The 16,881-nt window shown below is 42.3% G+C and overlaps 1 protein-coding gene across 1 annotated transcript in view; it reads left to right on the top strand.

Moving 5' to 3' along the window:
* Positions 1-16,387, top strand: part of MCC (mutated in colorectal cancers) — a 164,293-nt gene extending 147,906 nt beyond the window's left edge. The window contains exons 14-17 of the mRNA XM_010563463.1: positions 2,627-2,833; positions 3,786-3,883; positions 14,727-14,849; positions 15,890-16,387. Of these exons, the coding sequence (XP_010561765.1) occupies positions 2,627-2,833; positions 3,786-3,883; positions 14,727-14,849; positions 15,890-16,070 (609 nt within the window). The 3' untranslated portion in view covers positions 16,071-16,387. The remainder of the gene's footprint in view (positions 1-2,626; positions 2,834-3,785; positions 3,884-14,726; positions 14,850-15,889) is intronic.
* Positions 16,388-16,881: the final 494 nt, after the last annotated feature.

Genomic DNA, 16,881 nt, shown 5'->3' with positions numbered 1-16,881 from the left:
GCATCCATTTTTGTGACTTTTAGAACTTTTTGCCACATAGAAGTCCTTGCTGTTTTATTCTTCTGACATGACCACATCCAACACAAGTTTTAATTTTGAGGATGCTGTGGTGTTTCTGATTACATTGCATCAGTAGTTAATTTTCATTCAAGCTTTCACCCAAATTCAGAATTACAGTATGGCTGCAAGTACAAAATATTCCTCAATATTGACTGAATTAGTCTTGAAATGACAGCTAGATTTGGTGCTTGAAGCATGTGAATTTGCATGGGTTTCAGAAGTCTTCTGCAATCAACTGGAAGAGTGACCGCTTCCTACCTCTACCTCCTCCTTCAGGGTTTTATTTTGTAAATGCACTTGTGCTTTAGGCCCACACTCTGAAGAAGCAGGTATGTTAAACTGCAAAACGTTTCACCAGCATCCTGTAATCAGAAAAAAAGGGGATAATAAATATACAAAGGTGATGTAATAGAAATGAAATTCAGACACTATCTGTAAAAAACATTTTCATGGAAAAAATTACTGCATATGTAAAGACTAGTTAACTCTCTAAGTAAGCTTGAGCTACTTAAATTTTCCCACATGAAATGTTACTGTTGCCACTTTGCCTTACAGATTGTATGTGTCCATACCAGAATCCTCAACTGTAGTTTAATTTTTAACTTCAGCCTTTCGATTCCTTCCTGTTCATTGCCTGGGAGCCTCTGTAATACACTGGCTGACAGTTGTTCCACTTTTCCCCTGCTTTGTCTTTGCTTCTCTACTTCAAAGTCACATTGTCTTGACATGAGAAAACTTAACATATGGGGGGGTGCTTTTGGAGTCTATGATATGTCTTCTGGGACAGGATGCAAACTTGTGAATTCATATGATGATCTAAGCTTACTGTCTTCATAAACAAAGGAGTTAACCATTGATCCTCAAATTTATTTTGAGCTAGGATACATAGTACAAAGAAACATCCAGTCTTTAAGTTAAAACTTCCAAGTGATGGGAAAATCAGTTCCACAAATTCATTGTTGCGGTGGTTAAATTCACCTTTTTTTTTTTTTTTTTTTTAAATAAATGTCCCTTATTTCTAGACTGAACTTGCCTAACTTCAACTTCCAGCCTGGGAAGATCTTGTTATGACCCTCCCACATAGATAGCCTTCTGTCAAGAGTATCTTTTATTCACATAAGTGCCAAAATACTCTGCTCAAATTACTTCTCAGCCTTCACTAAGCAGGCTAAGTAGATTAACGGCTTTAGAAATAGAGACTTAAGAAGCTAAATGCATACACTTAAGTATACCAGACAATCCAGTTCAACTCCTATAACTAAATTTCCCCATCATTATTTACCAGTATTATTTACATTTTTACTGTTGACGAAGGTAATTAATGATAAGTTTCCCTAACAACTAAATTTCTGTAAACCACATTGAATGAAACTGATCGTGCTTCTAACCTTCAGTTCACAAACAACTAGTTGAATAAATGAATGATTTTTAAAGCTCATAAAAACCTTTCCAAGCCAGAGGGTTTTTAGGATATAGATTTTATTTTTGCATGGTTGGTGATTCTGAATAAGCCAGTGATTACCTGTGATTACTATATGCTGGTTGTAACTGTGCTACACCTGTGTGCATTGCTTACACTTAACCCAGACAGCAAATCTTTGGTAGGAATGTAGATTCTCTTCTACAGAAAAAGTTAGTCTAAGTATGTGCCAAGGTTTGTGTTTGTATAATCTTTGTTAATACTGGATATAATACAAAGAGCATTATTTTTGAAGGATAAGGTAAGATACCTCTGATATTTTTGTGACTAGAATATGTTTTTTTGTTTCAAAAAATAACTAAAAAAAAGTGATTTGTTCCTAGGCTAGCCACACAACAAGAAACTTCCACCTTTCAGAGATGTTTACACAGTGAACAAGTTTAGAACTGAATTGTAATACAGAAGATGGCTGCATGAGCTCAGTATTCACCCATGAGGTGACCTAGGGCATGGCCAGCTCAACAGTGAGAATGTGATTCTGGGATGGGTGGGGTGTTTTTTTTGTTTTGGCAGTCTTTTGTTGATGGTGGTTTTTTAAACCTGTAATGTAAATTATGTTTTAGGACTATCTCTTTAATGTTTTGTGGATGCTAGGTTTTCCTGAGTTCAGAAAATACCTAGACATTTTGTGGAAGAAACTTTTCTGAAGTGTTGTTAAACACAAAGAGCCTTCTGGTTCAGGATACCCATCAGCTTGCTTCTCATGGGAGGCTGGGAGCAAGTGCTGAAAGGAGGGTCACTGCACTTATGCCCTGTTCTTACACTTCTGCCCAGCCACTGTCAGAGCAGATGTTAAAGCAGAGGTCTATCCCCACATAGCAGTCGTTGTGTTACAGGAGTTGACAGTCCTGTCATAAATCTCAGAGTGGCAGAAGACTTACACACAAGAACTAGCTCTCAGAATTGAGCTGCTTTCTGTGAAGTACCAGTGTCTATCTTCTGTGGATCATGTTTATGGAAGAATATAAGCAGATGCAATTTTTTCAACCTCCAGTTGTGTATAGTGGATGAAAACCTTGTTTAACCTCGTCTTTCTTTAGGTATGTAGTCCCATGAAGCAGCATGCTGATAATGTTTCTTCAACAGGAGGAGATGGCTGAGCTCAAGGCACAGCTTTACCTGCTAGAGAAGGAGAAGAAGGCATTGGAATTGAAACTGAGCACTCGAGAGGCCCAGGAGCAGGCCTACCTCGTCCATATTGAGCACTTGAAGTCTGAAGTGGAAGAGCAAAAAGAGCAGAGAATGAGGTCTCTCAGCTCAACCAGCAGCGGAAGCAAAGACAAATTGGGCAAGGTCAGGAGTGAAACAAGTTTCCAAAATTGGTGTAAACACGATTTATTGTATCCCTCCCCTCCCTATAGCCGTCTTTAGGATGTTAATCATTCTCCTGTTTTGTCTATATGTACGTCTTCTTCTCTCTTCTCCAGTTTTTAGGTGGTTCTTTCCATGCTGTGACTTATGAGGACTTTGCAGAATTACTGTTAAGTCTGGTCTAAAATAAGGTTGTAATTTTGGGGAGGAGTACAACAAAGGCATTCTTGCCAAACATACAAACTACTGTGGTTGAACATGTTGTGTCTTGCCTGTTGCCACTCACTGGAAGCAGTGGAAGAGAGTCTAAGCAAAACACCATCCTCCCCCTACTCCAAACACAAAATATGAAAAAACAGAGCAGTTAGAGCATTGTAATGACAGTCTCTTTGTTGCAGTCAGACAGTTTGTAACTCCTCTCCTTAGTATAATGCAAAATAAACAAATTTCTGCATTTACATTAATAATTTGCATGAAGAAATAGTGATGCCTAGAAAAACTTTAGTCCTGTTATTTTAGTACTGTGTCCCCAGAAAACCTCAGTAATACCTTTAAAAACAAAATCCAGAGCTAGTGTATCAACTACGTCTTTCTTATTTATTTCTGGCAAAGCCTCATCTGAATTGTTTGATCCAGTGCTTCTTTGTTTCAAGTGTGGTGTCAAAGTAATATAAGGCACCAGCAGTTACGCACACTACAGCAGAATTCTGCAGATCAGTGAGCTGTGGTGGTTTAGGAAACATTTAGAAGGATTTGTGAAGTGTTAATCCATTAGTCCATTTCTTGGTATGTTGGTACACTGCCATGTTGTTGTGACATTGTGATGTTTATTTTCCCTCCATTTTAAAAGTAGCTGCAAACTAAGAGGTTTTCAGAGTTTTCTGGTTAAGATGGTAAGTAACTTCAACTTAGATGGCCTTTCCTCATTTCTCAGGAATGCAGTGATGGCACCACAACACCGTTAACACTAGCTGAGCTGAGACCGTACAACGAGAGTGAACTGACTGCTGAACTGACAAATGCACTCAGGCGGTAAGCAGCTTCCTTCACCAGAGACATGACTGTTCTGTAGGTCCAGGGCACAGTTTAGCTCTGAGCCTTCGCTCTTACCTTGAAGTGATTTTACAAGCCATCACAGATGTTTCCTGTGAGAAGGAAAAGTATCGAAGTTCTTCTAACCTTTCCCTCTCTTTTGCTGTTGTTCTTCAGCTGATGAGAGTCCTGGAGCTGAATGGAGCTGAGCACCATTCTCCTTGAGGTTCTCTAAAGTTCAGATTAACTGTATCCCTAAGAAACCCTGAAAATGTCAGGAATGTCCATATTCAGGCAAGAATATGAGACACAAAACAGTGACATGACTTGCTTGAGAGCATGCAGAAAACTGTTAGTGAAGACAGGAGTTGAAGTGTGATCTTTGGTAAGAAGGCTGGTCACAGATTAGAACTTGGGTAGGAGTTACAGGAGTAGGAATTGCAGTGATTTTGATGACTTAGATGCTGCATTTGCCTCCTGAGTATGTAAGTAGAGCCACAGTTTAATAACAAATGACATTGTTGTGTCAAGCATTAGCTTTCCAATGAGAGAGAAAATTGATGTCTTGACAAACTGCTTTTATCAACAGCCAGGTTTTGAGCCAAAGCTTTCAGTACAGTTATACATTAACTAGGTATTTGTTTGTGCAGCAGTTTTTGCTGCACCAGCTATGTGGTAAACTTGATTACAAAGATATTCACTGTTTCAGTAGTTGCTTCAGTACTTGTTCCACCTTTTCTAAGACATGGCTATCTAATATCTAATCTGATTATTGTATTTAGAACCTGTCCAAAATGCTACTAAGAATTTTGTCTGGGAAGAGTGTATTTTCCTTTTCTGGTGTTTGCACCCTCTTTAATGGTGGAACATCCTTTTAGGCAGCTGTGGTGTTTCATTCCTGAAGTGCTTTTTTCATAGGTGCAACTTTGTAGTGTGCCTGGGGACACTTAAGCCTGAAAGGCATTATGTAAAAATGTAAGATCGTTACCACTGCAGAATCAATACATCTCATACCATTTGCTTAATAGTCTGGCAGTTGCTGAGTATTTAGTTTGCTTGATGCAGGAAACAAAATTCTGTGGTTAGAATAATCAAAACTGTCATTTGTGTGTCAGAGGATAAAACACATCAACAAAGTCATTTGCATAAACATCGCATAGAGCCATTGGCCTCCTCCATACCCCCCCCACTCCAGTCCCAGTGTGAGCAGCTTTGCTGGCGTTTTATGTCTTCACTCAAGCTGCAGCTTTTTCCTGTTCTTGTTATTTGCTCCTGGATTTCAAGAAGATGCCAGTGACCTTAGTTAGCGGAGGCTTGAGTACAGTCATGAAATGTGGTTTGCTGACAACACAGAGAAAAAAACTTTGCTCTATCTACTAGCCCTTAAGTTGATTAGCATGGATTTCCAGCCAGGGGCCTAGCAAGTACAGTTTGTCAGGCAGAAATGGGGAAGAAAAATAATCGGATTAAACTGTACATAAATTTTGGAGTGAAGACTCTCTGTGTAATGGGAATACGACTGTACTAAATGTGATTGCTACTGCCAGCGGGGCTCAAGCACAGTTGCAGTGAGCTATGTGGACAGGGTATTTTTCTCCCTAACCAGTGTGCCAGCCAAATCAGGCTGAGTGCTTAGTCTCCTTATCCTGAAGTCTTCTCTCTGAAAGTCTGTAGAAGGTCTGTCTAGCACATAGAGAAAGCTCACTGCAACCTGTTTAGCCACAGCTATGCTAAAAAATACCAGCAGTTCCTAACTGCTGTCCTGGATGAATGAAGCCTCAGATATCACAATGAAATTTATGCTATTGTGGATCCACAAAAGAATTTTAAAAATAATCAAAGTGCATTTTCCTCCCTGCAAGTGCTACATCAATGCAGAATGGTCTGAAGTGACTGTGATATCTCTGGGGACAAAGTGAATTTAACTCTTTGCGCTTAGCATGTGCCAATCTCTCAGAGCTGTTCCCACTTGTATGGGAAAACAAGTCCTGGCACTGTGAGTGAACCAGGAGAGAAATATTCAATCCTGGTGACTCCCACTAGCACCCTCCTCACCCACCAAAGTAGTAGGACCAGAATTCAAAATAAAAAGTATTTTGCCCGATAATCATGTTTGCTGGGGGGCAGGAGGGTGATGTGAAACAAGTGAATATCACACACTGAATCTGTGGTCTAGAGGCAATATTTAAATACCAACATTCAGGAGTATTTCAGTGCTGGTTGCAGTTAGTGCACACATCCAGCAATTGGACCTGTGTGTTGTTACTCCAGGCAGTAGACATTGGTGCAGGGGACAGCAGTTGCAAGGATAGGAACAAAAATCCATTTGCTTTTGGGTCCTTCTGTTTGTTGGAGAATGTCGTATCAATCAACAACCCTGCTTGCTGCCCCCTCCCCATCCTGTCTTCACAGAGACGAAAGCCCTGGCAGCTCCTCCCTCTGATGCTTTCCCATTAACTGTCCTTCTGTTGCTGCAGAACTGTCAGGTTCTTCTCAGTTAATTGAAATAGAGTGAAACCCCAATAAAACAGCAGGACGCAGTTACGGTTTGGATTTTGGTGTGGTTTGGAAGCATTTATTTGTTCATAGTCTGCAAATGGCTTTGCAGCAGAACAGTCTCATCCACAGAAGTAGCCTGTCTTCTCTCTGCAGATGTGATTTTCTCATAAATCTGGAATCCAGCAGTGTGCTGTGAAGCTCCCCAAGTTGTCATTGGTACTGCCTATCAGCAGAAATTCAAGGCAGGAGCAATTCTTCATTTATTGTTTGATAACATATTTGTTCCAGTAGGACTCGGGGCTTCCTGTAGCAGTGTTCAGCATTAAAACCCATCTTAGGGACTTTCCACAGAAGTTGCTTTTGTTTTCCATGACCACTATGCTAACTAGGAGAAATGTAAATTATCTGCAAGTTCCATGTTGTAAAAGTTACATCTAGGTTACCAAACTTCTGGTATTGCAGGCTAAGGCCACTAATTTAGAGACACATCCTGTTCCAGCCAAGCATAAATACTTTCTGCCATAGTCTTTCGCAATTTTGTTTTCCCCTTTCTCCTTTCTTGGTGGAATGATGGAATATTTCAATGGACATGAAGCCTCTTGAGTTTTTTCTTGAGTTTGACACATCCATAAATGAGCTTGTTGGCACAAAATACTTTATTCTTGGGAGAGCAAAAATGTATTCCCAGCAGCCTCATGACCTGGGCCTGGCACTGACACCTCAATGATTGTGACAGAGGCTAGTTTTATGAGAGAGGATCTGGTTGAATACCCCAAAATCAGGCACATTACACAGTCTCTGAGGGAGACCTTAAAATGACATCTTCCTTGCTGGTGTGTTCTGCTCTGTTGCAGCAGGGGAAGGGAGCACTGTAGATGACTTGTATGAGTTTATAACTTAGCAGGCACATACCAGGTTATAAGTGCATTAGAGATGGTAGGAAGGAGACAGTAAGAATAATGCCAGACAGGAAGTGCTCTTGCTTTAGCAGGGTGATAGTAATGGTGGTACAACTAATGTTTTTTTCCCGCTAAATTCTTTCATTCTGTGAGAAATGGCCAAGCTGGCAAGACTGAAACTTCTTCCTCTCCCCAGGCCTTATTAGAAATGCTTTGATTGTTGAGGTCCTCCTGCAGTCTCTCCTTGTATTTGCAGTTGCTGATAGCTTATCTGTCTGTATAGGGTTGTATTTTGTGTATGTCTTTAAGACAATCCTTTATAAGCATTAGGATATTTGGGCAGGAAGGATCTGACAATACTAGGTAAGGGCCATGGCAGACAAAACACTCTGGAACTAGACTGACTGTTCAGACCTCAGATAGATCATCAGTTGGCACAAAGTTATGGTCTCTGATGGCTGTGCAGGGTTACATGAATTGTGTCAGTCTAGATGTGTTTCAGTATCTCCCTCACAAAAAGGTGACTTTCCATCTGGCAGCACAACAAAACAGCTATATATTTACCACATCTGATGACTTTTGAACTGAGAGATAACCTAGTAAGTGATGCTACTAATGGAGAAGTCACCATGGAGAGGGAAAAGGGTGGTAATCAGTAGGACTGGCAAACTTCTTTTCCTCTTAACAAAAAGTATATTTTGCACAGAGCTATGGTCCTGCCTCTCTGGAAGTGGAAACTGCAGGTATTTCTAGTAGAACATAGAAAATTCATGCTATTGCAATAGCTTCTGTGTGTCTTTTGAGACACAGTAATGTTCTTTGCCAGTCTTAAGTCCTTATACGTGTCCAAAGACCGCAACCTTCTGTTGTGCCAAAACTGCTTGTTTTGAGAGAGTAACTGTTTCAACAGAAAGCTGTGCCAATGCATGGCAGTGACTATTTCCTGAAACTATGTCAGCCAGAGATGAATCAAGCCATCTCCTTTATTTTAAATTTCCACAAACTTTATGTGATGACATCTTAGCTTAGCATGTTTTCAAGGGCCACCGTTACTTTCATGATAGCAGGATCAAGGAGTAGGTAGAAGCATCTCTGAAATTCAGGCCTATCTTGACTGTCAGTAAGGCTAAGTCTTGGAAATGAAAGAGAAGCGCCTAAAACACATCATATTGTAATGATTCAGGTTTAAAATGGCTCTTAAGAATGAATCAGTAAAATCCTCTCTCTGGTCAAAGGACAGGATGAACATACACTGGATAAAAGTGGGGGGAGGGAGGTGGAGGTTGGTATTCAGGAGCTACTGATGAGTTTTTCCAGTGCATTGTTGGCTGCTTTTTGTCAGTTACATTTGCTTATTTCTGTTCTCTCATTATCACGTCCATTAAATGGGGAGATAACGCAACTCTGGGACATTTGAAAGCCAGAGACTGGCATGGATTGTAGTCATTGCAAATTTCGGGGATCTCTGTCTTTTTTATGACCGTGCAGTCTCCTGCTGTGATTTCCCTTGGCTGCCTGAGGGGTTCAGGAGGCATGGCCTGCCTCTGGAAATCCCCCCCCCCACGAACCCCACTGAGAGAAACCTTTGTGCAGGAACAGAAGTGACTCATGGTGATAAAAGGGACAGATTCCTCAGAAGTGCCTCGGGTAGCTGTTTTTTCTACATGCATCACAGATAACTGTCATTTTTCTTCTCCTCCGATTTTGACATGGGATAAGTAGTTCTCCTTACCACTGCATGGATATCTGAGCTGCTGAGCTGCTGTGCACTTGGATACAATCATCACAGGGAGCTCCAAGTAACTCCAGGTTTGGAGAGCTTCCAGGCTGGGCTGGCAAAGCTGGTTGGGAGGTTTGAGGTGTGAGTGCGGCAGGCATGCTGCTGCCTCCCTCCAGGCCTGTTCTCCCTTTTTGCTGCCAGTCCGTTGTTTCCAGGACCACACCTGGCCTGTCTCCCCACTGCCGGTGGTGTAACACATGCCTGTGGTACTGTCTGGTTTTTGAGATCTGCTCTAAGCATCTGACAATCAGCAAAAAAACCAGTACAGTATCTTAACACCAGCAAAGCATTTTTTAAAGCACTCTGTGTCTTCTCTGTGATCAGAAAGGGCTACCTTTGCACAGGTAGCAGGCAGCACAGGTATTCTTAAGCCCACTGATGCCTGAGGAGGTGAGACAGGAAGACGAGGCATTTGAAGAGGGTGATTTTAAGACTCATTTGGCATTTGCATAGTGTTGTTTTGTTGCCTTTTGGAAAAAGTTCTATTGTATATTAGTTGTTTTCCTTAGCAGGCCAACCCAGTCCAGTGAGGCAGGCATGCATTCGAATTGGCTTGGGGATTCTGTATGCCAGTCTGATGTTAAGAGGTTAGTTTAAAGTGCTGATGAAAAGAGAATTTGTCTGCATTCCTTTTAAATGTCCAGCTGTTACATCCTGAGAGAAGAAGAGTCAAATGCCTAGAAAAAACAATCAAGTGTCACCCTGTTCAGCTGGAACTGGAAAAGGCAGAGAGGGGAGTGAGGGAACATGCCAGGCTTAAAATTAACAGGAGGATATTAGGAAAGGGACTAGGAGCGAAGGGTGGGAGGGACGTGTGTGCTTCCTCTTCAAAGCAGGGGCCATGCAGGAGGTGCTTCTCTTCCCTCCCCTCCCCAAACCCCATGTCCCCGGGGGCTGGCCAGCCTGCACAGGTACCTACACCCGGGAAACCTCGGGCCTCTGCTCCCCTGGCTGCTGCATCAGGGCTTTGTGCATGTGAAGCTCGGGAGCAGATGCTGGGCTGAAGCTAATGGTGCCACTCCAACAGGGGAGCCAGACTTTGAAAGGGGTCTGCTTGTAGCAGGCAGTGCTCCCTGGGTGGGTAAAAGGATGTTCCTAGGGACAGCAAGACGTAGGATAATCAGGCCCCAAAGGCCCCTGACTCCTCTGCCCGGCTGTGGGAAACTTTGCCTCCTGATTTGGAGAGACCTCATTACTCCTCTTTCGCTCCAGATTTGGCAAGAGCTGTGGGTGCTCCTGACTCCAGGGCAGAGGGGTGATGGCTTGTGCTTTCACAAGGCGGGGAGTTAGCTGGGTACACTCCAGGCCAGGGGCAGAAAAATCACCTTTCTGTGTGCCAGGGAAGAGCAGCTCCTTGTTTGCAGCACTGGGGAATTCTCAATGAAATGAGCAAGGGCAGAAAATCTGCCTGGGAAGACTTCTGGCATATGAAACCTGAACATGTCTGGAAAAGCCCAGACAGGAGGGAAAATATAAGGTGCGCAAGATCTTGCTTACATTATTCTGGGCCAAACATGGTGTCATTGTGCAGAGGCCAAATTGACAGAAACTGAGAAATGTACCCGATGTTAGACACTTTCCTTTACAGCTCTGGCAGAATTCCCTGCGCTCTGCAGCGGTAGCCTTCAAACCAGAGAAAACATTAGGCCCTGTCCGCTTGCCTTCCTATTCAAACCATCCTGTAAGTCTGAAACAAAAAGCCCTTGAAAACCACTTAGCAACTGCCCACTGAGTGTTTTGATTGTGAAAATACAAAACAAAAGCCTTTGTTACTGGCATATTAGGCATTTCACTGAAAATAGTGGGTTTAGCCATGTTGGAGTAGGCTGTAGGCCTTTGAATACACTTATTCTGAGCTTTTCCTTGGAAAGGGAGCAGTCAGGGATTTCCCCAGCTGACTTCTCGAGTGCCTCAGAGCAGAGAGCCCTTGTGTAGGAAGCGAACCATGCCCTTAGATCATAAGCTTGTTCCCCCTTCTGAGAATACATGCTCATTTCCTCGGTGTGCACGAGGTGCGGCGGCTGTGTTTTCCTCAGCTCCAGCAGCAGTAGCCAGTTGGAAGAGGAACTATTAGGAGCAAAAGCTGTGCTGACTTTCGTGGCCCAATTGACTTGTGACTTGGGGCTCACAGAAACTGTGTTCTCATAAAAATAGTTGCTTCTGCTTCCCTCTTCCCATCAAAATACACACATAAATGCTTTCTCCGGATCTATACTGGTCCATATTACAGCCCTGGGGCACAATAGCAGTGTGAGTTTGGCATGTAAGCTTCTGTGCAAGTTTGCTCTTCAGACTCTGGAAGACTGTCCAGCAGCAGAAGGCTGTGCCACAGCCATACGGTGATCCCTGTCAGGAGGATGTTCCTATGGTTGTCGCATCAAATGCAATTCCATCCCTGGTTTGCAGCATCCTGGAAAAATGCTGCATATGACCAGGACTATTGTTTTAAAATAATTTGTCTTATTATGCCTGTAGTGGCTGATTCTTCATATCCTGCTGATTTATAATAGCAATCAGGAAAGCGAAGTGGTGCTAGAAATCCCATGAAGACCGCTAACCCTGTAATGCATTAAAGGAATACAAACAGCACCTCAGGATTCATTATTACTCCCATTCACTGCCCAACTAAGCAATCAGTTTTGGAGAGACACAGATAAGGACAATTTTTTCTGTCCAAACTGAGGTAATTAGTGATAGAAATGGAGAGAAGTAGGAAGAGTTAGCATTATGAGGCATGGGATTTTTACAAAGGGATAGAGCGTTTGCTGGCCAGCCAGTAAGGTACAGCTCTGAGGTCTCTCATCTGCTACTAAAATAGAAGGTGCAGCACTCCAGGGAAAACCTTACATGTTTTTTGCATGTAATAGTCATTAAACAAGTGTATATGCATCTCCATTTCCCAGACTAAAGCAAGGTATTTACTGTGCCTTTACTGTCGCTGCTGTGTCTGTCTACTCAGCTGTTGCTTGTCTGTGAAATGCCACTTGAAGTGAAGATATTTAGATAGGCATGTTTTAAATCGGGAACAGTAAGTGTAGAAGTAGATCCCTATGTGTTATTTCTGTAAGATTTTGGGACGTTTCAGCACATGCAATCAAACTGCCCATTGCTTTCCCTGCGATTAAAGTGGGAGTAGGCACTAGCTAGTGCTGTTTTCACTGGCTTCAAGACATGAAGAAAAGCCAAAAGAACTGTTGTGGATCAGTGCTCAGGGAATACATGTGTTTTACTAGTATGAATGTAAATTTGAGGCATCTTTAGATTTGAAGGATTACCCACTGTTAACTATTTAGCTGAGTGGTTCAGAACTAGGATCTGAAAGTTGTTGAGCTAGCCTGTGGAGGCCCAGGGTGCTTACCACTCCACTGGCTCTGTATCTTTGGCAAGCAGCAAGACAAGGATGTTACAGGCCAAAGGTAAAGAAATACCTCTTGATGTTTAGCCGAGTTCTGACTGAACATGACTGGTTGCAAGGTGTAAGTGCAAAACCAGACAAAAGGTGATATAATAGTTTTATCAGGTAACAGTCACCATAGCAACCAAGCTTTACCATGCATGACAAGTTCCTCCAAGTCTTTCCACTGTGTTTCTTTTCCATGCAGCTTTTGTTAGAGCAGGTGTGTTAAGGACTTCAGCTGCAGTAAACCTGTGGCTCCACAGGGTTCTTCCCAATGGGACTGTGTGCAGTGTTTTCCCAGCTATACCTTTTCTTGCATGTAATGTTAAATAAGCCTCACATGATTTTGTTTTCTCTCCCCATCCAAATACTGTGAATGTTTATTCCACTGGACTCGCTGTTCACACTAGGTCGCAGTGCTGGGCACGGTGCTACCGAGCCTTCCCAGAGCATGTGGCTGTGGCGTTCTTTGGAGCAGACAAGCACCAAATTACCCTGCTCTGTTCTGTCATATTAGTAGTGCCACACACATGTTAGGTAATAGGTCTGGCCTTGGGGGGGGCGTGTTCCTGTTTTCTTTGCAGAACGCAGATTTTGACTGTAGACTGTGCTGAGTCTTTCTGACTGCTGGGGGAAAAGATTGCATAATTTGAAAACTCTGCGTATGTTGCTTCAATGAAAGGACACAGAAAGAATACTGATGATTCTTCATCAACAAGGCCCCTCTTATGTCCTTTTTAATTTGGCCAGTAAACCAGCGTCTGCAGTGTGTTGGGATAAACTGCTAACTTGGAATATTTCCCTGGCTGACTTTGTGAAAGCCCTTCTGTTGCTGAAGCCGGGCACAGTGGAACATGCCACATATGCTGTCCTTGCCTCTAGTTATAAAATGCTGCCGTTGCCAGGCCAGCCTCGGAACTGCAGGCTTGTGAGCTGGGTTTCAAGGAGCATCCGTGTTGTCTGTGCAGAGCTGGGGAAGCTTTCACAAACTTCAGGGTATTCATTCCCCTGAGGCTCAGTGGGCTTATGTGGAAGCTAGTGGTAGTCTTGTTATTGAGACAAAATCCAGTCTACTCAGCAGCACTGCACCAAAAGCAGGAGGGAAAGGCAAATCACTGCAAAGCGGTTCTAGAGAGCAAAGCACAGACAAATGTCTTAATACGTGGAAAGGTCCCAAGTGTAAGGTTCGACACTGGAAAAATCTAACTTTGTCCTGGTTTAGCCCAGCTCTACATCGCTCTTATCCCCCTGTTTTTATTTTCCAATCTAATGTTTTTCTCTCTGGGCTGTCCATGCTGTGAGGATGGGTCACAGAGAAAGGCTCCTGGGTCTCCACATCAGCATCCTTGCACAAGAGGTGGGACAGTCCCATGTCTGTACAGGAGCAGGCTGTGGGCAGCCATTGCCTCTGCAGCAGGGAGCTCCCCGGGAAGAAGCACCCCACCTCATGAAACACGCTCGCCTGTGCTGGAAGCGCTTGTTAAAGCCAGCTTGAACCCCAAGCTGTAATGCTTACTCCTCCACAGAACTTCTGCCTTGTTCACTTTTTCTTTCCCTCACAGAGATATTTGTAATGTAAAAATAATCATAAGGTACCGTACTTCCATTTTGGCATGCTTCATGTAATTAGTTTTTGATTCATAATTGGCATTTTAAACCTCACTACTGTGGCTTATTTGAAAGAAGAAGAGTACCTCATAACAGAAAATGCCTGTGCTCTCTCTTCTTCTGTATTTCTTGTGCTTGCCCTTTTCTGTCTGTACTCCCCTCTCTTGTTCTTAACTTTTTCCGTTTCCTGCTGGCACATGGACTGGCCTTGCTGATTGCTCCTTAAGAGCAATCCTGGTATGGTATTTTTAATTAAAATTCCTATATGATTACCATGATGTTTGATTTCCCTTGGTAGTTTTCTTTGCTATCTCATTCAAGACACAGTAGCTGGTACGTGCCAGGTTATTCTTAAATTTTTATTTATGTATCTTTGTGATTATTTATTAGTGATTCATACAAGACCATGATCCACCAGAGAAGTTTGTTTTGTTTTCTGTCTGCTGCATCTCTGATCCTATATTCTAAAATGGTGAATATTATAAAAATCAATCTGTGGAAAAGCTTAATGTAGGAACTACCTCCTGTATTACCCAAGTGCTAGTAAGGAAAATATTTTCAACCTGTCAACCCAGCACAGGACAAGCATCATGCACTTGCAAGCTGAAGTGTTATTTCTGTTTTGAAAATAGTTTTCTCCCTCCTTTTCTCCTGATCCAGGGAGAAGAAGCTGAAAGCTAGAGTGCAAGAGTTAGTAAGTGCTTTGGAGAGACTCACGAAGAGCAGTGAAATCAGACATCAGCAGTCTGCAGAATTTGTTAATGACCTTAAAAGGGCAAACAGGTAAAGGATCTACCAGCAGATGGCTGCACCATTGATTTTTTTTGCCGTGTCACGGTAATCCTCCCCCTATCATAATGAGCCATTTCTGGATCCTTGCATTCACACGTGTTGGCTCTTTAAGGTTATAGTTAGAGATGGGGGAAGTGCAAACCTCCCATGTAGGACACTGAAAACTACACAGGTAAGAACAGAGTGGGGGAGATAGATTAACTGAGTTACTAGTAAATGCATTCTTACTGAAACAAACAAAATCCTCCACTTAGCCAGATTTATGAATGTTATTTTGTTTAAAATTGCTCCCTTTTCTTTGGCTCCAGCCTCTTTATTAATCAACTGTCTTCAATAATCACGCTTAAATTTTATTGCTCACTCTAAGTAGATTTTTCTGGCACTGTGTTTGGGTGGACTGAGAGTATGGAGGACTGTAGCTGCCCATGCTGCAAGGAACCTATTGCTTGCAATGTAGTTTTCATTAATAAATTATACTTGAAAGCCCTTGTGGTGAGGAATAGTACCCATCTCAAGCTTTCCTTCTGAGTCAGGGTGGAGGCACAGAAGATACTTAGCAGCTGACAGATTAGCACAAGATGCTATCCTCCGAATATAACTTATTTTTTAAATGAAAAATGCAAAATCAGTGCTGGATTTTGTAAGCAGATTCTGGCTGTGCCACGTTTTTGTAAATCATTACACATTTAATGTTGTGGTACCGACTCACAAACAGTGCTTTGCAAGGTCATCATCAGCAACCTCTGTCTAGCTGGTTCTTTGAACCATGTTTAAAAATGTTTTCAGTAACCAGTTTACTGGTAAAGGTGTGTACTTGCCCCAGAAAAGATACAGAGATTAGCATTGATCTGGGTTTGGATCAATAAGGTTTGGATCTAAGGCGTTTTAAAGTACTAGTATTTCAGAAAGATGATCGGTACCCAAATTTTGGACTGCCCTTAAGGTGGGGGCTTGGGGTGGATTTTTGTAGCACTTACTTGCTATGAACAAGCCTTTTTGAATGACTTTGTATTGCCTTGTATTTCTAACAGCAACTTGGTAGCAGCTTATGAAAAAGCAAAGAAGAAGCATCAAAATAAGCTGAAGAAACTGGAATCGCAAATGATGGCCATGGTGGAGAGACATGAAACACAAGTAAGGATGCTCAAACAAAGAATAGCTTTACTAGAAGAGGAGAACTCTAGACCACACACCAATGAAACTTCACTTTAAATGCATCTCTTTCAAAGATGCTTAGTGCCATTACAAATTTCTTTCTTTTGGAGGCCGACTTTTAGGTAGCTTCAAACACTAAAAGCTCTGACTGTCAGCGCTGACATACTTAAGCACCTTCTCTGGGATCCCAGAGAGGTGCCATGGGGATAATGTAAGTAAGTGTTAACCTTAAGGACTGTTTCATAATGTAAAATGGCAGTGCCTGAATTATCATGCTATAATTATGTACGTTGTCTGTGTCATTACGTCTATATTCATACAGCTTCTATTAAATTTTATGTTTGTCCCATGGGTGACAGTGTCATATAGCAAAATAATTCATGTTAAGAGGGTTTAATTTGGGAAGTTTGGAGATAATTAGAGAGTTTTCCCCATCCCTCAGCTCCCTCTGCACACAGCTCTGTATTGTACCCTCAAGACTTGCAGACTGGGGAGATGATAGGCATGCTTGATTTTTTGCACCATACTTGCAGTACTGTCGCTGACAGTGCAGATCAGGTAGGAAAACTCCTGTTGATTTGGGAAAAAAACAAGAAACCCTAGTTGCATCTCTGAAAATGACGATAACAGTGTATTTCTTACAGTTTGTAAGAGGACGAAAGGCTGTGAGTTTCACCATGGCAGATAGATTGTGCCAAGGTTGGGTAAGAAGTTACAGGAGACCTCCTGGTATTTATATTGCATGGTGTTTGCAATTATGTTGTGAAACAGTTCGTTTTTCTTGTCAATACATTATAGCCAAGGTTTTCTTTAAGAAGCTGGGCCATTTTTGTCATGTGTATAGTGCTTATTATGGCTTTCTGCGATC

Source organism: Haliaeetus leucocephalus, unplaced genomic scaffold (genome assembly GCF_000737465.1).
Source record: "Haliaeetus leucocephalus isolate CR32 unplaced genomic scaffold, Haliaeetus_leucocephalus-4.0 Scaffold167, whole genome shotgun sequence".
In the NCBI taxonomy this organism is placed as follows: domain Eukaryota; kingdom Metazoa; phylum Chordata; class Aves; order Accipitriformes; family Accipitridae; genus Haliaeetus; species Haliaeetus leucocephalus.
The sequence above is the reverse complement of the archived record's forward strand: the minus strand, read 5'-3'. Positions and strand labels throughout refer to the sequence as shown.